Consider the following 25567-nt stretch of genomic DNA (forward strand, 5'->3'; position numbering starts at 1 on the left):
CAGATGCTTAACTGACTGAGCTACCCAGGTGCCACCCCCCGCCCCCGCAAAGGTTTTGAGCAAAGGACTGACACGATTGGATTCACCCACCCATTCTGCACAGCAGAGTATCAGAGGGCACGAACGGAAGTGGGGGAAATGATTAGGAGACTGGGGCAACAATCCAGGTAGGAGATGAAGGGAGTTCTGGGAGCTGAAGAGGTGATGGGTGGTCAGACTGGACATCTGTATATGGGAGACAGACCATCAAGACTTGCTGGGAGAGGCACCTGGGTGGCTCAGTCGGTCAAGCGTCTGGCTTCAGCTCGGGTCACGATCTCACGGTTGGTGAGTTTGAGCCCCACATCGGGCTCTGTGCTGACAGCTCAGAGCCTGGAGCCTGCTTTGGATTCTGTGTCTCCCTCTCTCTGCCCCTCCTCTGCTCGTGCTCTCTTTCTCTCAAATATAAGTAAACATTAAAAAAAAAGGAGAGAGACAGAGAGAATAACATTAAAAGACTGGCTGATAGACCAGAAGTGGGATATGAGAGAAGGAAAGAAGCCAAGAGTGACTTCATGCTTTGGGGCCCATGAAACTTGGAAAGATGGAGTTGCCATTTACTGATATGGGGAGGCCATGGGATATGCTGGAGGAGGTCAGAAGTTTGATCTCAGACAGTACATGGGGGGCATCTGTGAGTCTCCAGCAGACGCACTAAGAAGGCAATAGATAAGGGAGTTTAAAGTTCAAGGAAAACAGATGCAATTTGGGGAGCCAATGGTCCTTAAGACCACGTGACCCGCAGGACTCACCTAGGCAGAGTGTAGCTGGTTGGGGGAGCGCCTGGCTGGAGGCCTGAGTCACTCTGACACCCCAAGGCTGAGCAGGGGCTTCAGGAGGACCAGGAGGATGGCCTGGAAGTCAAGACTACTGCCCAGTCTGTAAACATGATGGTTTCAAAGATTATTTAATGCTGTGAGAAAATGCTCACCACAGGTTACACCGTGTGGGGGGTGAGGGGGATTGGCATATGAAACACAATGTTAACGGCTGTTTTCTGTACCTGGTGGTAGTTGAAGCTTATTGTTCTTTTCTCCTTTACAGTTTTCCGTGTCTTCTGAATTCTCAACATTGAACATGTGTTGCTTTTATAAATATTCTTAGCCAAACACATTTGAAAACAAATATTGGAAAGTGGTTTTTGCTGCTCAGAGAGGACTCCAGCCTAGTTCTATCTCAAACGTGTGCCTACAAGAGGACACTTCGATCCTTCTCACCCACCGTGGGTGCCATGGAAGGGAGGCAGTCCCGCCTCACTCCGGGGGGCTTCAGAAGGGTTTTTGGTCAGTTAGAAGCATCCTGGAGTGGGGAAAGACCAGTCAAATGTTCAAGGTCGTCCTGACGCCAAGCAGGCCCCATCTCAAGAGCTGCTGCGCTGGCAGCAGGGACAGACGAACTGGTAGATGGACAGAACGGTTTCATTAAAAACGGTTCATTAAAAAACAGTTTATTAGCATCTGTGCTGCCCAGTGCAAGTGAAGAGCGGCCCCCTCCCCAGGTGCCCCGGCCTCCCCACCTGAACCTATGGAGAGCAGCTCTGCGCTGGGTCCCTGCGAGGCAATGTCCTTGCTCCTCTGACTCCAGTCCCATTGCTCCTGGCCAGGGGTTAAGCTCCACCTCGAGATGCCATAGGGATGGTCTCCCCTGAGTGACTGTCGCCTCCAGCATCTGAGAAGAAGCCTCCGCTCCCAGGGGCCGGAGCCACGTCCACCTGGATGACACCATGCACCTGGGAGAGCTGGGGGCTGTCCAAGCTGGCGATGAGCTGGCGGGGGCCTGGTCGCACAGGCACAAACTTCTGGTGCAGCGTCACTGTCTCGTTGCCCCCAATGTCCCTATGGGCAGAGATAGAGTCATGGACCTGGGGTGACTGGGGGTGGAGTGGGGAGGAAGGACTGATGGGGCTGCCGGGAAGGAAGGAGCAGAAGGTGGAGCCCTTCGGGCATTTCTGGATTCAGCTGGAATCTCCACACCAGCGGCCAGGACGAAGCCTGAGCCCCAAGGCCTCCTTGCCCTTGCCTCTGCATAGCCAGGTCAGTGGCCACCCACCGAGCTGCCTGAGCTGGAAATCTTCCCGTCATCTGTCATCCAGGGATCCATCCCTCCCTCCCCACCCCCACAAACACCTGGACAAAGACTGCATGTTGTGTCCCCCACCTCTCCATCACCAATGCTCCTGCCCTAACCAGACCAGCCACCCCATCTCATCTGGGGGTTCCAGGACCAAGGAAACTTTAAAATGAGACTTCGGGGCTCAACACAGTATTGCCAAATAATTTCAGTTTGGCCAAGAAAGAAAGTGGAAGATAATTAGTCAGCCTCTGCAATATAATCATCTTACCAAAGAGGAAGGAGGATCTTTAATACCTGCAAACACTGGAAAGATGTTATCTCAGAGAAAAAGGAAAGTCCTTCCCAAGAATAGACAATTGACGTCTTTAAAGGGACAAGTGTGTGTGTGTGTGTGTGTGTGTGTGTGTGTGAGAGAGAGAGAGAGAGAGAGAGAGAGAGAGAGAGATACATGTGTACATGTGCACACATACATACTATGGTGTCTTCATTTCCCCCCTTCTCCATGGACCTCTGGAAATTTAGTCCCAGACCCTCCCTCTGGGAATCGCAATTTCACTAGCCTTCCAACTGGCCTCCTTGCCTCCTAATGTCCTATCTTATTTTCCCACTCTAGTTTCTAGTCACCTGGAGGTGAACTGAATCCGTCAAGGGTTTGGCTTCCTCGGTGCTTCTGGGATGAGACGGCAGCTCCCTAACCCGACACGCAGGCTCACTCTGACTCAGCCCCGCCAGCAAGGCCTCATCATCCCCCACCATTCCTCCTGCCCACCAGCCCCAACAATGAGTTCCTTCCCCTCCCCGAACTCACCTCTGTTTTCATGCTTTGCTCCTGGGCTGGCTCCAGGCCCAGCTCACACCACCCCTTGAGCACCTCCTGCCCTCAGGGAAGTGAACCTTGTCCTGCTCTGAGCTCCTGCAGTAATCGGTCTGTGCGCTGTATACACTGAACACGATTGCATTTCTATCACACCTGCTTGTGCCTGTTAGCATCCGTCCTTTTCTGCCTCTGCCTGAACCCTTGCCTCTGGCCCCCTCTTCAATCCAAGCCTGCCTTGGGGGATCCACTCTGGAGCCGGACTTTGTGCAGACATCTCAGTCTTCTAAGGGAAAGAGCCAACACCCCAACTTCAAAGATGGGCTCTCCTTGGGGCAAAACATTTAGCTTGGAGCCTGCTTCCAAAGGGCTGCCCTGGACCACATTGGACTCTTTCTTCTACCGCTGTTAGCTGTGTGGTTTAGGACAAATTATTAAACTTCTGGGGCGCCTGGGTGGCGCAGTCGGTTGGGCGTCCGACTTCAGCCAGGTCACGATCTCGCTGTCCGTGAGTTCGAGCCCCGCGTCGGGCTCTGGGCTGACAGCTCAGAGCCTGGAGCCTGTTTCAGATTCTGTGTCTCCCTCTCTCTCTGACCCTCCCCCGTTCATGCTCTGTCTCTCTCTGTCCCAAAAATAAATAAAAAAACGTTGAAAAAAAAAAATTAAAAAAAAAAAAATAATAAAAATAAACTTCTGATTCTCGCTTTTTGGTCTGTAAAATGGGAATGAATATAAAATGAGGGGGTGGAATCAGATGGCCTTGAAGGTGACTCTAAGCTCCACAAAGGAGGGAATAAGTGGAAGGCAGGGAGATATAGATGGTCTCCCCATTAAGTTACAGACCTAATTTCTAGACTTACTATAATATATAACTAGACATTAAATCTATAACTTAACAGGTAGGCTATACTGTGGCCAGTTACAAATTCGCATTTTTAACTCATGCCCATTTTTCCAGAGATACAAACTTCAAGCTGTTTAGGCTCAGGTCAGCCTTCAACACTGTACTTAATTCATACTAGAATTGAACTGTACTAGATCGGAATACAGCCTTTACTTGTAAACGTTATTTCTAAGAGAAATTGCTTTTCAGCTTCCAGCTAGGAATGTCAAGATCTCTCCCAGCCCCGGCCTCAGTGTCAGGCAAGACCTGACACACCCAGGTTTGCTGGTTGAAGTTGAGCGCATCAGCTGGTACAGCTGGAATGGGCCTGAAACAGTGCAGGTAATGAAACCGGCTCTCTGACAAGGACACCAGAAATTAGACACCCAAATGAGCATCGTGCTTCCCTTATGGATTGGTTCAATCACGTTATCAAGACTTGAAACGAATTTAAAAACTCCTCTCAGATTTGTCTTCAGAGCCACGGAAAACCACACGTACACCACGTCTGTCTCTCTCTCCCTCTCCCTGACACGCGCCGGGTGCATCCTGTTCCTCCCTCACAGCCGAACCTCATTTCTGATGGAAAAGGGCACACTACCCACCTTTTCCACCTACCTTCTTAATTAGTCTTAGCTTTAAATGGCTTCAGGCTGTTTCTCCAAAGTCAAGTCTACCCCAGAAGTCCACCCTTAAGGACATTCTAGAGAATATGATTCAGGCTGTGGAGCAAATTCCCCAGAAGGGTTTGGAATAGACTTCAGCCTCCCCTGGTGACTGGCTTGGTGGTGAGTGACAACAGCCATCTGGAGGAGTAAGTTTGGAATGTTTATTAAGTGGCCAGTCACCCCACTGGGTGGCACACCTATGCTTAATGGGGTTTCCATACCACAGCCTTTGATGTGCAAACGAGAGCAAAGTAATATCTGTCTTGGAATCTAATATATCTGAACCAACAGCCCAGGGACTTCCCCCTTCTCAATTGCTCTGTAGACCCCCGCCTGGGCTTGCAGCAGAGAAGAGCCACAGAATGCCTAAGGAGGACCTCCCTTGAGAAACCATCATCCAACCTTCTCATTTACTGGAGAGAAGACTAGGGCCTTTGAGGTGGGGGGTGGGGTGTCACACAAGCCCCACAGCTACAGAGCGGGGCTGGATCTCCCCATGCTCAGCACAGGGGTCCTCTTTTTACTCCCAGGCAGGGGCAAGAATCAAAGATGTGGTGGAGTTGCTGAGGACAGTCCAGCTCTGGGGAGCCCTCTGAACAGGGGAAACCCTCGTCATCTGCAGGTGAGAGATGGCCACAGAGTGAGCTCACTGGGAGCCCCAAGCTGCACAGTCTAAGCTGCTGGACACTCTTACAAGGTGAAATGGGGAAGGCACTCCTTTGTGGCATATCACATCACGCGGGGTCAAGGTGGGGCAAGGCTCAGGATAGCAACCTTTCAGCTTTGACCTATTGGCAAAAGCGGGGGCCACCACCGGGCGGAGCCTGCTATATGTCCGGGGAAGGAAGGGGCAGGGCGGGCAGGGACCCTCTGCTTCCCCCACCCAACCCCTCCACAGGGGCCATCCCTTTCCCTCAGGCACTCTTTGTCAAAAGAGGAAAACACCTGCCCCTGTCACCAGAAGTCTGATCTTAAAGGTCAGCCAGCCTCTGGCCTTCTCTGCTTTCCCTCTGTGCTATTCCAGGGAGGGTCACAGCAGCATGTGTGGCTCTGTGTCAGAGATGACAGCCCAGGCCTAGGCACACAAGCGCTGGGTGTGCCCTCCCTGGGTGCAGAGCCTCTCTGAGGCCGGGGTGAGGCTCAGGTGGGCTGGCAGAGGACCTACGGGACAGGGCCCTCTCCTTGGGAACCGCTGCTCGAGCCCTCCTGGCACAAACGAAGCCACAGGCCTGAGAGCCTGCGTGTTGGGTGGGCCATGGTGGGAAGAGCAGAGTCTGCCCCTTACGGGCTGGGAGACCTCATGAGACACGGCCACCAGGTTCCCTGTCATAAAGCGGAGGTGACGGTAGCAATAATCAAAGTAAGAACTACCAACAGAGGCTCATGTTGTGCCAAGCCCAACACTAGATGCTTTATGTGCATAGCTCACCGAATTCTCACAACCGCCCTTGGAGCCAGGGACGGTTGCTATCCCCACTTTCCAGCTGAGAAAACATGCTTAAAGGAGATAAGTCACTTGCCCAAGGGCACATAGCTAGTGAATGTTGGAGCTGAGACTTGAACCCAAGTTTTCAGGATCCCAAAGCTTTCCTTTTAATCATACGATGCTCTCTAATGTACTTTAAAGGGTTTTTTGTGGTCTGCAAATGGGATAATAATCCTGAAGTGCCTGGTCAATTCCTGAGTGGCGGGCGCATGTTAGTGATGAGCTGCTATGGATTCCTAGGTGAAGTGTTGGTTCCGCAGCGGGACAGTGAGGAAGGACAGGCCCGCACTAGGCACATGGCAGGTCTTAAACGCTGCTCCCACTGAACTAAGTTAGAAGGCCTTGCTGGCTGGCTCCAGGCTGCTGTGTTGGGTCCTGACTGACTACTGTCCTGACCCAAGACAGGAAGCAACGTGGGACCCCTAGCAGTCTGGGAGAGCAGAAAAGGGCAGGGGTGGGGGGGGGGAGAGGCCAGACTCACCCCACATTGAGGATCTTGGGTCTCTGTAGCCCAGAGCCCTCAAGCCGGAAGACGACATTGGTGAGGGTTATAGGCAGCGGGTTCTTGAAGACAATCTGTACTTCGCACTCCTGACCAACCACGGCTGCCCCCAACAACTAAGAGAAAAAGAGACACCCCCTCCGCATCAGAGACCCTGGCCAAATACAAGGGAATCATACACTCCACCAGAGAGGGGAAAATTCCAGAATCAAAACCTCCCCCCAAGTCCCACATGGGCACCCCGGAGAAGAATGGGGCTCCGGGGATGCCAGAGAAGAAACTCCCACCCACTCCCCCACTGAAGCATCTGCAGGATCGGGAATAGGAGATCTGATTTTACAGGGGAGGACATTGGGGCCCAAGAGCCCACAGCCAGTCCCTGACCTTCTCCGGTGGCCAGGCTTAGCGTCCTCTCCCCTCCCCCTCCAACTTCCCTTAGCCCCAGGGCATCCTTCGTGCCCAGCCCAGCAGGCTGCACTCACGGTGAGGGAAAGGTCAGGGGTGCGCAGACGGAAGGTGTGCTGCTTGGCCAGCACCTGCCCATTCTCCTTGACGTGGCCTGAGACGTTGAGCAGCATGGACCCCTGATCTACGAGGTGGGGCCGGTATTCCTTGTAGGCCACGGGCATGGACACGCGGTCCGCTGGGGAGAAGAGGCAAGGTGTCACCTAGGCCCGCTCGCCCAGACACGGCCTCCTGGGGCCTCCATGTCCACAGCCCGGGGTGCCTGGCCATCAGCGGGGCAGGGAAAGGAGCACTCACAGGCCCCTGGCGCCAGCACCACTTCTTTCTTGCTCTCCTTGAAGACAGACCCGGTGACACCGGTGTAGAAGGTGACTGAGAGGTAGAGGTGCAGCTTCACGGTGCGGCGGCTGCTGCTGCGATTGGTCAGCACCACGCAGACAGTCAGGTCCTGCCCCATCACCGCGTCCTGTGCCTCCACCTGCATCGCCACATCCTCTGCTGAGTCACGCGTGGAGTACACGTTGGGTTTGCTGCCGTGGGCGGCTGCTGTCTCCACTGCCTTCCGCTCTGCTTCCGAGCCTGGGGGTTGAGGGTAAGGGTGAAGTTACAGCCACTGCCGGAGCAGGCAAGTGCGCAGTGGGAACCCTTGGTGTGGGCCAGAGCTGGCCAGGTTCAGGGAACGGTACCTTCTGGGTGTTTATAAATGTGGGTGACATCATCTCGCATGTTGGATCCAATGGCCTTTGTTATGATGAGCGTACCAATGGCCTTCTCTTCCACATACACGATCTTAAAGCTGCCATCATCCTGTCGCTGCCAGTAAACTTTGTCACTGTTAACCTGTTGGGGGATTGTGGGGGTGTGAGCCAGGAATGAGATAACCAGAGGGTCTGAGGCTGGGCCTGACCCCCTGCTCCCCCCTCCCCCCCCACTGGCCCCCCCTCCCCCCCTCCCCCCACTGCCTTCCCCTGAACCTAGGAGCTGCAGGGAGGGCTGGATCCAAGGGTTAGGAACTTCCTGGCACAGCCAACCTGGGAGACCTTCCAAGCTGAGCCAGATGAGGCCAGAGAGAAGGGAAGAAGTTGGGAGGCTCCTTGCAGTGCATTTTGGCATTAATAACAGTAATCCCTTATGCTCATTCACAGACTTTATGACTTATAAAGCAGATTCATACCCATTATTTCTTTTGATCCTGAGTACAGGAAGCACAGCGGCCATTATTATCACCCTTTTACAGTTGAGGAAACCTAGACTCTAAATGAGTGACTTTCCCAAGGTCACACAGCTACTCGGTCAGCGGTGAAGTCAGGACCAGAGAACCGAGGCCTGACAGCTGTGCTCTGGTCTCTTCAGACCACCCAAGAAGGCACCTGGAACACAGTCCTCACCTCGGCAAAAATGAAGGGCGTGTCGTATTTCATGTATACCAGGCCATTCTTGATGGACTCCACAGAGCAGGGGCCGCAGCAGAAGATGCCTAGGGGACCAGGACAGAGGTGAGAGATCCCAGGAGGCTGAGGGGATCCTCTGATCCTAGGGAGAGGCCCACCCACCCAGACCCTGGTGCCTTAGGTCAGCTGCCACCTGGTCCAACCCAGGGAAGGAACACAAAGGAAAGCACAGTTCCATTTGGCTTCAGTCAACAAGGGTGAGGCCAAACGTGGGACAAGCCGGCCTTGATAACCAAGTTATCAACACATCTTTCCTCTACTGGGCGAAGATGGATATCGACTGTGACCCCTAGAAGTCAGGAAACCCATCCTGCATCAAGACAAACCCAGACCCCAGGGTGACTCTGTTTGCTGGCTGGGAAAGCAGCCACCATTCCAGAAAGATCCAGAACAAACCCTCAGCTCTACAGCCTGCAGTGTGTCCTCTCTGTGGGGAGGTGAGAGGGGAGCTGGTGGGAAATAGATTCTTCTCTTGGCATGCTTGGAGGGTTTTCTGGAGGAGATGGGCTGACAAGGAAAAGGCTTGACAAGAGAGGGCACAAAACAGGAAGTGAGGGCCACCCAACAGGAAAGATTCTTAGAAAACACCTAACTATGGTTTCCTTTTACAGATAGGGACATAGGCTCAGGGAAACCAAATAGATGTTAAGATCTGCAAGACAGTCAGATAAAGAAAGAATGGAAGAAGCTACTATTTACTGAAGAGCTACTCTGTTCCAGACATGCTGCTATCCTCTCTGATATATGATGATCTCACTTAATTCCCCCAACAACCCTATCTGGTATATATTATCCCCATATTATAGAGAAGTGATCAAGCTAGAATTAGACCTGGGTCTGGCTGGCCTCGGAACCCTTGCCTGCTGTCCACCCCGTTACTTCCCAGAGTGGGGACAGGAGCTCAGATCCCCCAGTATCCCGGGCCAGGCTGTTCCAGCATCATGGGCAGTGCCTGGCTGCACAAGGCAGGGGGCACCGTTCACAGAGATGATTGAGAGGGAGGAATGCAGGCGAGGCAAGGGCTATCTGGCGTGGGGTGAGGAAGGGAGAGGTGGGGAGGAAGGCAGCAGGAGGGGCAGGCCCAGCTGCCTGGTGCTGGAATGTAAAGGTGGAAGCGGACGGCTGTTTGAGAACAGCGCGTACAGCAGGTCTGGTGTTTGAGGGAATGTGTGTGCTGTGGAAAAGACATCAGCAGGTCATGCCATCAGTGATGATCTCTTAGGGCTCGGTTATGGGGCCTAGTTTCTTCCTCCGACCTATCCGAACTCTGGCATTTTCCATCCTGTACACACAACTCATAACGAGCAACAGAACAGACAAGAGAAGAACTTGGTGAAAGTCAGAATGCATAAGGGGAGTCAAGGCCTGGTGAGACTCTGCGGCTGACCTGATGCCCCGTGCCCTGGAGAAAGTCACTCTACCTCTCTGGGCCACCCCTTCTCATGTGTCCCACAAGGGCCTGCAGTGGTCCTAAACCCAGCTCATCTTCAACGTCACCAAGGGAGCTTTCAAAAATGTAGATCTAGGGGCGCCTGGGTGTGGCTCACTCAGTTAAGTGTCCAACTCTTGAGTTTGGCACAGGTCATAATCTTCCGGTTCAAGCCCTGCATTGAGCTCTGTGCTGACAGTGTGGAGCCTGCTTGGGATTCTCTCTCTCTCTCTCTCTCTCTGCCCTTCCCCTGCTCATACTCTCTCTCTCTCTCTCAAAATAAATAAATAAACAAAAAAATATGTACATCTATCCCTGGAATGTCTGAAATGTCAGGTCTGGGGTGGGACCTAGACATTTACTCAAACAAAACAAAAACGGGGACATCTAGGTGGCTCAGTCAATTAAGTGTCTGGCTCTTGATTTCAGCTCAGGTCATGATCTCACTGTTTGTGAGTTTTGAGCCCTGTGTCAGGCTCTGTGCTGATAGAGCAGAGCCTGCTTGGGACTCTCTCTCCCTCTTTCCCTGTCCCTCCTCTGCTTCTCTCTCTCTCTCTCTCTCTCTCTCTCTCTCTCTCTCTCTCTCTCTCAAAAATAAATAAGCATTTAGGGGCACCTGGGTGGCTTAGTCAGTTATGCGTCCAATTTCAGCTCAGGTCATTCATGATCCCCCAATTTGTGGGTTCGAGCCCCAGGTTGGGCTCTGTGCTGACAGCTCAGAGCCTGGAGCCTGCTTTGGATTCTGTGTCCCCTCTCTCTTGTCCCTCCCCCACTCACACTCTGTCTCTCTCTCCCCCCAAAATAAACATATAAATAAATAAATAAATATTTAAAACAAAGAAAGAAAGAAATAAAACCAGAAACATCCTGAGAGAGAATAGGGAAATTTTATATTTTATCTTATTCAATTCTGTACTTCCCCCCAACTTCCAAACATGTACTACTTATGATAATGACCTTTTTTAACTTAAAAAAGATAGATAAATAAAATGGTCCTTCGATTAATTACCCCCAGGATGTGTAAGTAAAAGAGCAAAGGAGAAGAGCAGGTGTGCTAGGGAGGAAAAGCTCTCGCCAAATTTTCCTACATCTTTTGCCTTTTGAGCCATCTGAATATATTAGTCATCGTAAATAAAGAAGATTTAGGCAAATAGAGAGTTATGCGGAAAGGTAAAAATAGTGAAAGGCTGGACAGTGATCCCATCGGTGAGCCTGTTTAAAGAAACACTGGGGTCTATAATAAACTTCAAGAAAATAAACTGAATGTGTAACATCTCTAAAAAAAAAGAAGAAGAAGAAAAGAAGCATGGGGGTTAAAGGGCCAGGTTCTACCGCCCAGATGGTGCTGACACTTGGGGCTTGTTACCCAGGTTGGGAGATGGGGATGGGGCCAAGGGGGGCACAGGAGCCAGGTGGGGCCCATCTCACCGCTGCTGGTTTCCTGGGGTGTGGCATCCACCACCTGCCACCCACCAAAGCCAGAGGGCAGATCTGGCCTCTTCATCCAGCAGTCGTTCCACACGTGGAAGTTCCTGGATGGACACGGAGGGAGGGCTGGGTCTGAGCAGCCTGCCCAGGGCCTCCCTGTGCCCTCAGTGTCCAAGTCTTGGTCACCAAGGATGGGCAGCCCAGCCCTGGCCCCAGCCTCACCAAACAGAATCATGGTTCAGGTGCTCGAGAGGCTTCATATTCTCGTCAAAGTAGATGTCCATGGTGAGGGATGTGTCTGTGTCATGTGCCGAGTTGAAATTGGTGACAGTGCGGGTAGCCAGGCCCAAGCAACGCAGCACTATGGAGGAGCCAGGGTTAGAGGTCAGGGCCCTGGCAGGAGTGGGGGGGTGGGCAGGTGAGGTATCACGTGAGGAATAGCAGGGGGACAAGGGCTACTGGGTTGCCAAGCTGGGTCAGGGCTCAGGAGGCCTTTGGGCCAGGGAGCACTGGGGGTTAGGGGAAGCCAGGCTACCTGCCTGGCCTTGTCCCTGCCCAGTGCTTCTCCCTCCTCTCCCCTAGGCCTCCCTAGGTAGTTAACACTAATTAATGATAATTAAGGTCAGACTACCATCCACCCCCCACCTGTCTCTGCACTGTAGCCACTGCTGGGTGGGGTTCTGGTTTCCTTCCCTCTTCCTTGTAGGGCCCAGGCAGCTCCTGTCCCAGTCCCTCCACTACCTGTTGTGGTCACACCGGCGAAGACCCAGCACTGGCCATAGGGGACGGAATAGCCGGTGCGTAGGTAGCTGAGTAGGATCTCCACGCTGCCCACCCAAGCTGATGGGTTGGTGCCTCGGGAGTAATCACCAGACCAGTTTCCAATCAGGACCCCATTGTCATCCAAGGAGTTCACCTGCCCAGGACAGGATGGAGTTGGGTGGAGTTGAGGGAGAGGCTCAGGGCCTTCCATGTAGTCCCCAGCCCTGCCCCTGCCACCACCCCTTACCCCTAAATGCCTCAGAATCTAGCCAACCTGAGCCCCACCCAGGCCTCCCAAAGACATCTGCCCCCCCCACTCCTTACCCCCCCCACTGCCGGATCTGACACAGTAATGTGAATCCTGGGTGTGCCAAGTTTTGGGTTTGGCCCTACATTCCACAAGAGCTGGGACAGAAGCCAGAAAGGGTGGGGTGGGGCCAGGCAAGGAGAAGAGAGGGAGTGAGACCCCTCCTACAATACCCTTTGCAAGGGCAGGACAGGGCTGAGTTCCTGGAGAAATCAGAAAGGGCAGGAGCAGGGGGCAGAGAAGGTGGGAGGCAGGAAGCAGACACATCATAGCACTCAGAGACGTGCGGGTGCTCACCATGGCAGAGATGACCCGGGAGACACTGACCGGGTCCCCGCGGCCTCCATATGGCATGCCCCGCCTGTCTAGGATGTACAGGCAGGCATCCAGCACTCCATGGTCAAACTGGAGGGAGGGAGGGCAGAGGTGACCCTTAGGTCAGCACGCGCTTCCTCACCCCACCCCACCTGCCTCTTATTTCCCCAAGTGCACGTGGCCCTGGCCAGCCATACCTGCCCATAGTTCCAGGTCCGCTCGCCAATCTGCGCTTCAGTCCCATAGTAAATTCTCCCGGATTCATTAAGCACGTACTCCTGTCGCCAATCCTCATGCTCCACGTACACGATGTCCTCTGTGTCCCCAAAACACATATGCCTGGTTCCCTCTAGACCTCTCCCTGGGCCCCACCTGCCCCTGGGCCAACTCTAGAGGACTCCTGTACACAGAGCAGGAGTGGGGACACCCCTAGCCCGACAGCACTTCTCCCTGGAAGGTCAGAGGGAGCGTGACAGAGATGGTGGGAGGAAGGTGGCTGTAACCAGGGCCCTGGAGAGGTGAGGCAATGTGACCTTGGGTGGCCACCATTCTACACCGGAGCTAGGTCCCCTCACTTGAACAATAGAAGGCCGGCTTCTACTAGGCACATAGGCACCTAGCCAGATTTGAGGAAGGGGAGCTCTGAGCCCCGCTCCTTCCTGTCCACGCCCTGCTCCTGACTCCAGCAGCTCACCTGGACACCATGGATTGAAGAGGATGTAGATCTCGTTGTGGGGGTCAAAAGGCAACTGGAACTCGCCAGCCTCTGAACGTGTGCGGACCGTGAATTGAAACTTGCCGATGATGGCGTTGGGGGAGGTGTGGACACGTAGGTCTAGATTCTGCCCACTGGCCTTGGTCACCTGGGCTTTCCAGCCTCCGCTGCCCCCCTTCCCCACTGGGATGATCACGTGTGTGCCCTTCCCCACCTCGGGGCTGTTTCCTGGAGCAGGAGAAGCAGCAATTAGCTGGTGAGGCTTCTCTGAGGGGAGATAGAGCCTTGGACTTCTCCCAGCCCAACCCAGAATGTGTATGACACACATCGGTGTGTGTGTGTGTGTGTGTGTGTGTGTCCCTGAGTTGGGCCATCACCTTAGTCTGTGACAGACTCTGAAAGCAGCTCTGTCCCCACCCGATGCTTGCCCACATGCCAGGGCAGAGCAGTCCAACATCCCAAACCTGTTCCCCTGACCCTGAACTCAGAGGTGGGTAGAAGAGACAAGGCCACCGTCACCGTCTGCCTGCCTGCCTGTCCCAGTGCCTGGGCTGGAGGGGCAGAGCTGCCCTGGCTGGGTCCGGATGCCCCTACCCCCTGGTGAAAGGGCAGCCCAGATCCTGAAGGCCAACCCTGCTTACCCCCCTGGGGCTGAAGCTTCCAGAGCCTTGAACATCCCTGGTGGCAGTGGTGGGGGTACCTGGGAAATTAGAGGCTGGGGTGGGCACGGCTAGGCCTTAATCAAAGGGTATGAGGAGTCGCCCGCCCCCGGCAGCAGCATAATCACCAGCCTGGGCAGTCAACGGCCACTAAGCAACGCTGTGAGAAAGGCACCTGCCCTGGGTCATGGGGACAGAGAGACAGAGTTGGACAGAGAGGAGAGAGCCAGCCACACCCTGGGGAAGGAGAACAGACCCAGAAAGAAAGACACACAGAGGCAGCAGCAATGAAGGAGTAGCTGAAGCAAGCACCTGAAGAGAAAATATTTTGAGACAGACGCCCCAGGAGCCCTGAAGAGGGTGAGCTTAGGAACATGGGACACCAAGACCCTCCCTGAGACACACTCCTGTGCTTGCACCTGTCTTGTCTGGCAGAGGTGAGAAGTGGGGTGAGGGTAGGAGCTTAAAGATGTCCCTCTGATCCTAATACCAGGGCTGGAGGCCCTGCTAGCCAGCACTCCCCAATTCTTGGGCTTTCACCCTCCCCACTGCAGGCCCCACTGACCGATAAGCAGCTCCAGGGCAACATGATCAGAGGACTCATAGGGCCGAGAGAGGTGGAGGACCATGTCGAAAGGCTGCCCACGGCGTAAAATCAGCTCGTCGTACTCAAACTCATCTGTGTGGTGCTCTCGGCGATTCTGGTCCGAGCGTGAACTCAGCAGATCCACACCGGTCACCACCAGCATGCCCTCTGCAAGGCCACAGCTCTGGGTCAGCGAGGCCCCATGGGAAGCCCAGGCCCCCAGAGATGTCAGGATGAGTCTCAGGCCCCATTAAGGCCTTTCAGCTCTCAGATAAGGTGGCTAGGAGAGCCTCACCTCTGATGGTGCCATCTCCAGCTGCGTTCACACCACTGGCCCGGGAGCCAGGCCGGCGGGAATCTGAGCCCCGGGAGTCTGGTCTTCGACCCCCAGAGCTGGACCCTCGACCCCTGCCAGACCCTCGGTCTCCGTGGGGCTCAGGTCCCCAGTCAGCATCTGTTTCATTTCGGCATGAGCAGCAGCCGCAGCAGCGAGCCCAGAAGGAACGGCCTCCTCGACGAGATCGTCTGTCCGGCTCTGGCTCTGGCTCCGGAGAAGGTGTGGTGGGGGGCTGCCAAGGGTTCCCGCCCCAGCGGCCCACATCTGAACGAGGACCATCCATCATGCCTGTGTGGAAGAGGTAGGGAGGCTCTTATCCCCCACTCAGACCTCCTGTACTCAGAACGCCCCAGCTGGCCCACCCAGAAGCCCTCCATCTGGAGAGCTGGTTGGAGAGCCCAACCAGATGATTGAGATGATCCGATCTTGTCCCAGAGATTCCCCCAGACCCATCCAGGGACCCTCCCCAAAGACTCCCTTCAGACTCACCTAGAGAAACTTCCCACACTGCAGAGAAATCTTTCCCCTCTTACCCCCACAGCCACATCCACCAAACTAGATGACCCACTGAGAAACCTGCTCTTAAGGGCCCATCCCAGAAATGAGTAGACACTTGTCACAGCCTCGGGACCCAGGGCACAGACCATCCCCGAAACCCGCTCCCTCCCACCTGCCAGCTACTCTGCCTAGAGGTCCACGAAGCTGCCTGCCTCTAGAACCCATTCTTGGCAGAGATCCCCCACCCAAGGCTCCTTGTAGGAGATGGGCAGGTGATATGCAGGATTTGGGGTCTTTGGCATTCCCACGTTAGGTCAAACACCCACGCGGAGTGGCGGGCGCTGCGGGTTCGGGAGCCCGACGTCCCTGGGGCGCGGAGCCTGGGCGTCAGGGGCAGCCTGACCTGGGCTGGCAGGCTCTGGCTGGCCCGCACCCCACCTTGCCGGGGCCTGCCAGAGCCTCACCTGGCGGCGGTGGTGGCGACAGCAGGGCTGAGTCCGGCAGCCGGGCGGGGACAGGTTGGGACCGCTGGGACCCAGGACGGTCGAGGAGGCACGAGTGGAAGGTGTGGGACGGGCAGGTAAGTGGTTTATGAGGGGGGAGGGCGGAGCCAAGCTGCAGGGAAGGGGAAGCCTGATTGCTTCATCCCCTCACTCTGGGGAAGAGGCCCGGCCTCTGGGGGCTGTCTCCAGAGGTAGGGGCGGGAAAGGAGACCTGGCCGCATCCCCTTGCATCCCCTTTCCCCTTTCGAGGAACTGTGGAAACGAGCCAAAGCGGGGCGGGGCCGGGGTCTGTCAGGATTCAAAGCTGTGGTGAAAGTGGAAGGCCTTCTGAGACTGCCCCCACGGACAGACCCCACTCCAGGCTGGTTCCTGCCAGACCGGAGCACAAGGGGCTCCCTCTCCTGGGTGAGAAGACCCCACAGCCGTGGGGCAGAGTGTCCCGTCACCCAAGCCCCTAGGCAGCGGGCCCCCTGTTCCCAAGCTCACATTGCCTGCCTCTGCTCTCATAAGACCCCGGGTACCTCTGCCTCTGCCAGGGTCTGGTACAGCCTAGGCCAGGCTCAGCCCTATGAAACTGGCCCATGGGCCTGGTCCTGCCCAGGGAGGTCCTGGGATCCAAAGCTGCAGACTGGTGACATCAGCAGCCAGGCCCTCAGACTGGCTCCACCAGCCAGCCCCTGACCTGCCGGCTCTACCAGATCCTCTGATCCCCCCCACCCATCTGTCCTTCCTTCTTCCTCCAGCTGCTTCACAACCCTTGGCATGAATGAACTGCCCCCAGCTTCCTGTGTCCCTACAAGCTTGGGATTGGCGGGGGGGGGGGGGGGGGGGGGGGGAGTGAGGGTCAGAGTAGGAGCAATTTCTTGTTTTCTGCCCCCAGCCTGGGAGCTTGGGGAAGGTTTGGGCCCTCACTCTGAGGCTCAGGTGGGAAGTGAGGCCCTCTCCCCAGGCTGCAGACTACCCCTTTTCTCTCAGAGAGGGGTGGCTGGTCAGCTGGAGTCCAGGATTCTCCAACTTGGAATTCTTCCCAGAAATCCTGACCGACCGGCTCCAGGCACCTGCCCTGTGTGTATCCCAACTCCACCCTGGCACTGGAGGAACACCAGGGATGCCACTGAGGGAACCCTAAGGCAAAGAGGAGGTCAGACATCTCTGGGAGGCTCTCCTGAAAGTTCTTTAGGAAGGTTGGGGCCATTTCTTGGGGTCTCTTCCCTCCATCCTGCTGTTGTCCTTGCTCTGCCCATAGGCCACCGAAGAGAAGACAGTGAAAACAGGGTTGGCAAGAAGACACATGGAAACCGACTAGAGGAGAGGCTGAACTTGGTGATGCATCAGGCAGGGAGGGGCCTTTGGGAATGGGGACTGAGACTCCAGGACCTGGCAGGGAGCTCTCCACACCCACAGTGACCTTTCCCTGTCTAGCTCCAAACCCCTGACCTGGCAGAGGGTCCGTCCCCACCTCTAACACCCGCAAAGGACACACAAGTAAAAATCAAAATCCCAGGCAGGCAGGTCAGCCAAAGGGCTTTGTTGAGGGGCTGTATGTATCACCATGAACATGGGAAGGGGCAGGGCCCTAAGGGACCGGATGTGTGTGAACATTTCCCAGGGAACCAGAAAAGTACCTTGTCACTCTCTCTTTTGTTTTGGTCTTCTTCCCCACCTAGCCAGATTTGACTCAGTGCCCTAACCCCTGAGCCGCTCCCCTCTCCTCCCTCCAGGAGGCTCAAGTGCCTTGGGGCTCTAAAGTCAGGACAAGGGGTGTGTATAGCAGGGCACCATGGGAACAGATACCCAGCTCGGTACCTCGGGAGCTGAGGCCAGTCTTGACCTATCATCCCATATCAATACAGAAGAACGGACACAAGTAGAATCCCAGACCAAGGTGCAGAGACGGCTTTGGTGTAGTTTCCTCATCAGTACAATGGGCCTCACCATCTCATCCCTAAGCACTTGTGAGGGTCAGCTGAGATATAGTACTTTCGAGGGCTGTTCAACCGCAGAATGCTACTCATGAGGATCAATACTATAGTCACCAGAGGGCGGAGCAAAGGCACCCTGACCAGCTCCTCGTGGGAACAGCCCTCTCAGCTGTAGTGAATGGGCCGGGGCACAGAGGGCATCTGGAAGGGGCAGGAGTCATGGGAGAAACTTTTATGAGTCCTTCTAGTTGGCGACTTATGGCTGCTTTGTAGCCCAGCCCCAACCAGAACCTGGACCCAAACTCGATTGGAGCCCCAGCCCCAACCAGAAGGTAAACTCTAATACAGCCCTTCCATTTAAGGCATCTGGGGCAAATTCTGCCCCAGAACAGAGACTCTGGTTCCCCATGGGAGGAAACAGCAGGACCGAGCATGAAATGAAAGGGCGAGGATGAGGTGACACACCCTAACTCTCTCCTTTCCTCTTCCAAAATAGGTGGCAGTAGTAATGGTGGTGGCGGTGGTAGCGGTGGCGGCAGCATAGCAGCCTGGGGGGCCTCTCCATTGTTTATTCAGTCCCAATAAGTTAAAGAACAGGGGTGGGGAAGGATCTCCTAGGTGAGGATGCTGTTAACTGAAGGCAACAGCTCAGCCAGGTGCTCAGAGATGCCCGCTGCTTGGCACAGGGGGTTGCCCTGCAGGTCGAGGAGGACCAGCCTGGGGCAGGAGGCAAGAGGCTGGAGCGCTGTGGGCTGCTGGAGGCCTTGGGCAGAAGAGTCAAGGAAAATGAGGCACGTTCCCCCAGATCCACGAGCTCCCGTGTATCTATTCCTGTTCTCCCTCAAGACCAGGGGCTGCTGCCTGGCGGTCTGGCTGGCAGGCATCTTGCACACTTCCCTGGAGGGAATAAGACTATAGACTGCAAACACCTGCCCACGGGGCCAGGCCGGAAGCCCAAGAGGCAGGCCAGATGTGGTACGAGAAGGAGCGGTGGGCTACGGCCAACAAGAAAGCTAGCTCTGGCTCCAGGGACATCCACGACTCAACAATGGCCAAGGGTTGCTGAGTGGAAATGCAGGCCAAGGGTTGCTTTAACTTCCAGCTTTTTTAAAAGTAGGCTCCACACCCAACATGGGGCTTGAACTCATGACCCCAAGATCAAGTGTCTTGTGCTCTACCAACTGAGCCAGCCAGGTGCCCCTAACTTCCAGTTTTTAAGTAGAATCAGAATTCTCAAGCTTTTAAATATGAAGCTTCCTGATTTTTAAAGTACCATGGGGTACCCAAGAACATCTGGAGGCTGCTGATTTACGAACTCTGGCTTGAGGAAGTCACTTCCACCCCGCAAAACGACCAGTGCAAGTCAATGATGGCCCACACAGCTCCAAGCTATCCTCTCTCCTTAGCTTAGACCACCAGTGGCCCCTCTCCCACCCACCCTGCTTGCTGTCTGTCCCTTCCCAGCCCAGCAGCTCACCCTACCCGCTGTCTGAAAGGCACCCAGAAAGGAGGATACGGTTGTTGCACAGTGAGAGCTCCTGTAGTCGGGGCAGGTTGGTGACACCGTCCAGGGACTCTATGGCATTATCATTGGCCTGAAGGACCTGGGGAGCAGGGAGGGCAGGGAAGACAAGGCCGGGCAGGCAGCTGTCAGCCTGGGACTGGTACAAACAAGTAGGGAGCCTGGGGTGATCGGCTTACAGTGCAAGGAAAGGGTCAGTCTAGGTGACCGAGGCAGTCTAGGTGACCTGGGGCAGTCTAGGTGACCGAGGCAGAGAAGGCACAGGGTCATTTGCAGGGGCTGGGAGGATCTGGACACCTCTTTGTAGGGTGGGCAGACTTCTAAGGTGGAGAAAAGGGAAGAGGGCCACCCAGGACAGTGATGAAGGAGTGCTTTACCTCAAGGCACCGCAGGGCAGCCAGGGCAGGGGGCAGGGCTCGGAGACGATTGTGTGACAGGTCAAGATGAGTGACCAAGAGCAGCTGTTCCAGATGGCAGAGTACTGTCAGATCCTGAGGAGGGGAATGAGATACCCCGATGAGGCTTGGGGGAGGGGCCTCAGCCATCGTTCACAAGGCACTTACCCTCTGTGCTCCATACAGGCCCCTGGTGAGGAGAGGACGGGTAAGCTTACCTTACAACCACCCCCACCCCCAACCCCGACAGTATACACTCCCCATCAAGCACATGGGACAGACAGGGGTGCAGGGGTGGGGTGGCCAGTGAGTGAATAGGAAGGAGGCAGCCTCCGGCAGGGACAAGGAATGCAGGAGGGCGCTGGGGTGGGCACAGACACTGGCAGGAGTGGGACTGCTGTGGCTGGGGGATCAGTCTGGTGTCAGGGGAGGCAGGCTGCGAGGACATGCTGAAACCGCTGTGTTGGGAATACTGGCTAGGAAAGACCCCAAGTCTGGGAAGTTTGTCAAACATCTCCGGAAACTACTCAGGCTTTAGATGCCGCGGCCTGCTCCAGGGAGGGAAGCATCGGAGTGAGCGGGGGTGAGTGAGGGCTCGCTCTAAGGGAAGAAGGAAGATGTGACTGGCCCAGAAGAAGGGACGGCACGAAGAGGCCCTGATGACTCAGGATTTGAAACTGTGTAACAAGAATGATGGGGCAAGTGACGGAAAATAAGGCCAGGAAGAACAGGCTTGAAGGAAGAGGAGTTCAATCTTGGCTAAGAAAAAAGTCCAGAAAGGCACCTGAGACTGGGGCCAAAGCCAGGGGTATGGTGAGACCAGACTGAGGGCCTCAGCTGAGCCCATGGAGGAGACACAAGAGCTGGCCAGGGGATGAGGAGGAAGGGAGGGCCAGCAGGGCGAGGGCCCGGAGAAGGTGCGCACAGCAGTCCCTACCTTGTGACCCAGGTGCAGCACGCGCACCTCAGCATACTCCATCTTGAGCACACTGTTCTCCAGCAAGAACTTGCTGCGTAGGTCATCCAAGTACGCTGCCCGCATCGGGTCCACGGCCTGGCGGGGACGAGGAAGGCAAGCAAGGCCCGTCAGTTGTCTTCCTACGGCACACCAGGCCTCCCCCTTACCTGTTCCTCCAGGTCCAACTTGCCTTGAGGGTCTGGAAGTACTGGAGCGTCTCTTTCTCATACAGCAGAGGATCCAGTGCCCGCATCAGCAGGATGATAGTGAGCAGGCACCCTGAGGAGGGGAGGGGGAGGACTGTCTCTTCTAGATCCCCTGCTCCCATCTCTTGAGACCCTTCCTGCTCTCCCCAAGAGGCCCTCCTGGAAAGGGGCCTCTAGAGCAGGACCTCGGGGAATGGGGCCTCACACTTATTCTCCGGCTCCAGCTCCTGCAGCTCCTTACAGGATTCAAGTTCGGACTGTAGCACCGTGGACTTCTCCACCGACAGCTCACACCTGAGGATGAGCAAGGCGGGGGATGGGATGGCGTCCACTCAGGGTGCTAGTCACCCCCAGTATCCAGTCTGAGACCATATGCCCGAGCCTCCAGCCTCCCACCCCAGAGTCCAGACCCCCCTCTCCTTGTCTGTGTGCTTCCCTGTCATCACCTGAAGAGCTGCTCATCCGTGGCCGAGTCCCGGCACCAGCCCTCCTGGCGGCCTGAGAGAAGGAATGGGTGGTAGAAGGGGGCAACCATGAGAGGAGGAGAGGGACAGGGATACTGCTGTGAGGGGATAAAAACGTAGAGCTTGTGTCACCTTTTAAAAGCACACACTCCTTGTGGGCATCGCCTTCTGTCCAAATGACACGAAATGTATGCTGGGGCAATTGGTCATTGAGGGAGGCAGCAGGCAAGTCACAGAGCTGGGAGCACCAGGTTAAGGAAATGCTCGAGCCTCACCACTTTTCTGACTGTCCCACTCCAGCCCCACCCCAGTCCCCCACTCTGCCCCATCAATCCTGGGATACCCAGACGTGGCTAGGCCGGTTCCTGCCATCTGGGGTCCTCCACTCCACAGTCAGGGGTGACTCATCAACCAAGAGCAGCAAGGTCTCTGTCCTGGACCCCACCTGGCCCAGGAGACAAAGAGAGACCCGTCAGCCCCAACAGCACCAGGCCCACATCCATGATGCTCTCCGGCAAAAGCTGCAGGACTCACTAGGAGGGGCCGAGAGAAGGAGACAGTCAGACAGGCCTCATCCCGGCTCACGTGCAGGCAGCGCAGGGCATCCTGGGGGTCAGCTGGGGGGGAGATACAACCTTAGGTCTCCTTAAATCCTCTTCCATTCCTTCCAAGCCCTAAATACCCAGCCTCTTTCCCCACTGCTCACCTCGTCCCAGGAGCCAGCGGTGATAGAACCAGGCACTCTGATCATTGGGGTCGGTGAAAAAGGCATTCTGTACCAGCTCCAGCTCTGCAGGGGCCAAGGAGGCACAGGATCCTGGTGGGCTCCTGGCCGCCCCATCATCCCACCCTCACCCAGGAGTACCTCCAGCCCTCAGTTTCATCTATCTGTGGGCCTTGCACAGTGGCTACATGTATCAGCTGTATCTTTCCCACTGCAGAGGGATTGACTCTTATGTACCCCCAAAGCCAGGCACAAAGTAGGTGCTCAGTAAGCCCAAGTAGCAGGTTCAGGAACAGGGTTAGGCATCAAGGCTGGAAAGGAATCACTGCAGAGTCCTCCCCAGCACCCTCTGACCCTCCTTACCTTTGAGTAGCACATCCTCAGGGAGGCGTCCCTGTGGTCCAGAGTCTGGCGGGGGGTGCAGCTGGGGCAAGAGACAGGAGCGGTAATGCCAAGAGGAGTAGTTGGAAAAGTTTCGGGTGATGAGACTGTCAGTGAAGGCTAGCTCCTCTGCAGGGGGTACGGCTGCCTGTGCAGCCACAAACCGCCGGTAGTCCCAGCAGTGAACTAGGAAGAAGGGTGACAGCACATCTCAGAAGTCGGGCAAGAGGAGCTTCATAGCTAGAATCCCCAGAGTTCCCTTGGAGGCCCTTAAAAACACCTCTGTGTGGGGCGCCTGGGTGGCTTGGTCGGTTAAGCGTCTGACTTCGGCTCAGGTCATGATCTCACGGTCCGTGAGTTTGAGCCCCGTGCCGGGCTCTGTGCTGACAGCTCTGAGCCTGGAGCCTGTTTCAGATTCTGTGTCTCCCTCTCTCTCTGCCCCTCCCCTGTTCATGCTCTGTCTCTCTCTGTCTCAAAAATAAATAAACGTTAAAAAAAAATTTAAAAAAAAAAACACAAACACCTCTGTGTGTTCTACAGAGCATGCATTTGTCTCCAGCATCCCTTCTGCCATCAGCTCAGTGGGCCTGTCCTGGTCATCCCTCCCAACTCTGGGCTTTACTGAGGCCCCAGGACCACGAGGTGGGACACAATCAGCAGGCACGTACAGTTCCGCTCATCGACCTCGAGGAAACGGGCACATAACTCCAGCTCCCGGGCCCAGTTGGGCTCTGGCAGGCGGCCCAGCAGCCAGCAGCGGTGGTGCCAGGTACCATAGGACTTGGGGTTTACCCGCAGGCAACTCTCCAGGAAGCCCAGTTCTGTTTTCACCAGAGAAGCCAACTCCTCAGGGGACCTGCACTCAAAGGGAAATGGGACTCAGGGCCCTACAACACCCAATCTCAGCTCACTCCTGACTTTCTGCACTCAGCCCTCCACTCTCCTCTGCCTATGCTCCTGGCTGTCCCATTCTTCCTCCATCACTGGACCTGGGCAGGAGAGGGCTAATGCCATCTTCTTGGGGCCCTTAACTCCTACGCACTTTTGGGCCTCCAGCTGCTGAAGCACCTCTCGTCGACAGTTCCAGAGGGTGGCAAAGTCAGGATTGGCTCCCAGAATCTGGCTTGTCAGTTCCAGGACAGACTCATCCAGCTCACCAGCCTGGCGCTTAGAAGGCAGGCAGCAGGGTCAGAGGTCATAGGCAAATAACAAATAGAACTACTTTATATTCTCGGAATGCCTTTCTATACAATAGGTAGCATGCAGAACGCTTTATGGGTTTACGTGTATTCTCTCATTTAATTTTCACAACCTTATGCAGTAAGCCCCATTTTACAGATGAACAAACTGAAACTTAAAGAAATTCAGTAACCTGCCCAAGATCACATAGCTTGTAAGTGACAGAACCCACATATGCAGCCAGGCAGTCCAACTCTAAGGCCCAGCTCTTGGCCTCTGTGCTATCCTAAGAGGGCCACCTGGTAAAGGGGCTACCTCTGAGGGCCCCACCTTCTGGAAGACAGTCTGGGTGGCTGACTGGTATAGCTTCAGCTTCTGCTCCCGCTCTAGCCTTTTGGCCTCCGCCTGCTCTTCCGATGTCTTCACCTTCAGGCGCCCGTGCTACAGGGATGAACGGGTTGGAAGGGCGCAGGCTGCCTTGCAGGGGCTGACCCACCGAAACCCCCAATGCGGAACCCCAGGTTTATACAGGGCAACGGAGGCAACGCCACGCGGGGCACGGGCATGGGGAGGTGAGGGGCTTTGCTCACAGTTCTCACCATGGTGCCGGCTCAGGGTTCAGGACCGGGGAGGGGTCCCTTGGAAGCCTGAGAAACCTGGGAAAAAAGTGTCAATCATGGGAGCCCCGCCCCCGCTAGCCCCGCCCCCAGCTGTTCCCCGGAAGCCGCACGGGAGCCTCGGAGGAGACCCCTGCGGTGTGAAAGGGTCGGGGAAGAGCAGCGACCGTCCTGGAGGAGCGCTCACCCACACTGGGATTCGTACCCGTGCCGCCCTGCCCACAACCCGATCTTCCGGGACCGGACCCGATCCAGGGAACTGAAGCAATAGGGACGACTCCGCGCCTAGAGACTGCCGCTACCCGCCCACCCCACAGATCCCACACACTCCCGCCCCGTGCGGGCCGACCCACCTGCGCCGAGGGGAGGCGTGGGGGACGCTAAGCTGCCGCGCCTGCCACGGAGTCCGGGCGCAGGCTAGAGCGGCGCCACGCCCAGTCTCTCCAAGGCGCAGCGCCCTCTGCAGGCGTGGAGAGGGGCCGGCAGCGGAGTAGGCGGGCTCGGTAGACGCGTGCGCCGGTACTCTCTAGAAAGGCTAAATCCCTGATTTACTTCTTGTGTTTACGAGTGCGCGTGCGCAATGGCGCGCGCAAGCAGTAGGGGCTGCAATTTCAGTCAGCTGGTAGAACTGCAGTCTAGTTGCGTAAGTTTTTTCTACAGCCGGGAACTCACGCACTAGCCATCCTGCTGACCTCATTCTGGCCACTGGCCATCTAGTTGCTACATCTAACTGGTGGAGTTTCCTGTCCTTATCTCCACTGATCCCTGAAGCTTTCACGTAGCCGACTTCCTTCCACTTGACACCCTTTCCTGGCTTCTCCTGCGCCTCTGCCCCAATCTTCTCATCTGTTCACCTTCTTCTCCCCTAAATGTTGGTGATGTCCAGGGCCCTTTCACCACCCTCTTTCACATCACACATTGTTCCTGGGAGAACATTTACAAATCCAAGCCTTCTCCTGCTTGGAGTTGGAGCTCCCCAGAGCTCTGTCCTGGGCCCACAGATTTTCTGGCACCACACTTTCTCTGGGTGAAGTCATACACACTCATAGTTTTAATTACCACCTGGGAGTTGATAACACTCAAACTTGTGTCTCCAGCCCAGATGTCTCACGAGCTGTAATAATAAAGATATATATGTGCACACCTATTCAAAAGCCTATTGGATATCACCTGGGTGTTCCAGAGACACCTCAAACTCCGAAAGTAAAGAGGTATCGTTGTCTCCCATTCATTCTTTTCTAAAAAAATAATTATTTTTCAAAATTTATATCCAAGTTAG

At 55.5% G+C, this 25567-nt stretch overlaps 2 protein-coding genes across 7 annotated transcripts; both read right to left on the reverse strand.

Annotated features, from left to right (window-relative positions):
• Nucleotides 1-1470: 1470 nt before the first annotated feature.
• On the reverse strand, nt 1471-18426 carry TGM1 (transglutaminase 1). Of its 3 annotated transcripts, none has more exons than XM_058738648.1 (16): nt 18308-18426; nt 15821-16032; nt 14878-15207; nt 14562-14750; nt 13317-13565; nt 12820-12938; nt 12605-12712; nt 11980-12154; nt 11461-11599; nt 11239-11342; nt 8319-8407; nt 7617-7770; nt 7228-7509; nt 6948-7108; nt 6445-6581; nt 1471-1874 (listed from the first exon to the last, which is right to left on the reverse strand). In XM_058738648.1, exons 1-16 carry the CDS (start codon nt 18382-18384, stop codon nt 1646-1648), a joined length of 2754 nt encoding a protein of 917 aa, XP_058594631.1. In that variant the 5' UTR covers nt 18385-18426; the 3' UTR covers nt 1471-1645. The 3 variants fall into 3 exon arrangements, with proteins under 3 accessions (XP_058594631.1, XP_058594633.1, XP_058594632.1); XM_058738649.1 differs by lacking the exon at nt 1471-1874 and adding an exon at nt 3619-4615; XM_058738650.1 differs by lacking the exon at nt 18308-18426 and having other exon boundaries at nt 15882-16811.
• RABGGTA (Rab geranylgeranyltransferase subunit alpha) lies at nt 18397-24786 on the reverse strand. Of its 4 annotated transcripts, none has more exons than XM_058738652.1 (17): nt 24642-24786; nt 24262-24327; nt 24002-24112; nt 23535-23659; nt 23161-23348; nt 22475-22678; nt 22094-22177; nt 21922-22004; nt 21731-21832; nt 21520-21625; nt 21370-21421; nt 21129-21217; nt 20908-20996; nt 20697-20813; nt 19742-19855; nt 19359-19446; nt 18397-18605 (listed from the first exon to the last, which is right to left on the reverse strand). In XM_058738652.1, the coding sequence occupies exons 2-17, from the start codon at nt 24271-24273 to the stop codon at nt 18457-18459; spliced, it is 1713 nt and encodes a 570-aa protein (XP_058594635.1). In that variant the 5' UTR covers nt 24274-24327; nt 24642-24786; the 3' UTR covers nt 18397-18456. The 4 variants fall into 4 exon arrangements, with proteins under 4 accessions (XP_058594635.1, XP_058594636.1, XP_058594637.1 ...); XM_058738653.1 differs by having other exon boundaries at nt 24271-24327; nt 24642-24785; XM_058738654.1 differs by lacking the exon at nt 24642-24786 and adding an exon at nt 24494-24631 and having other exon boundaries at nt 24271-24327.
• Nucleotides 24787-25567: the final 781 nt, after the last annotated feature.

The sequence above is a fragment of the Neofelis nebulosa genome, chromosome 7 (genome assembly GCF_028018385.1).
Source record: "Neofelis nebulosa isolate mNeoNeb1 chromosome 7, mNeoNeb1.pri, whole genome shotgun sequence".
Taxonomy (NCBI): Eukaryota; Metazoa; Chordata; class Mammalia; order Carnivora; family Felidae; genus Neofelis; species Neofelis nebulosa.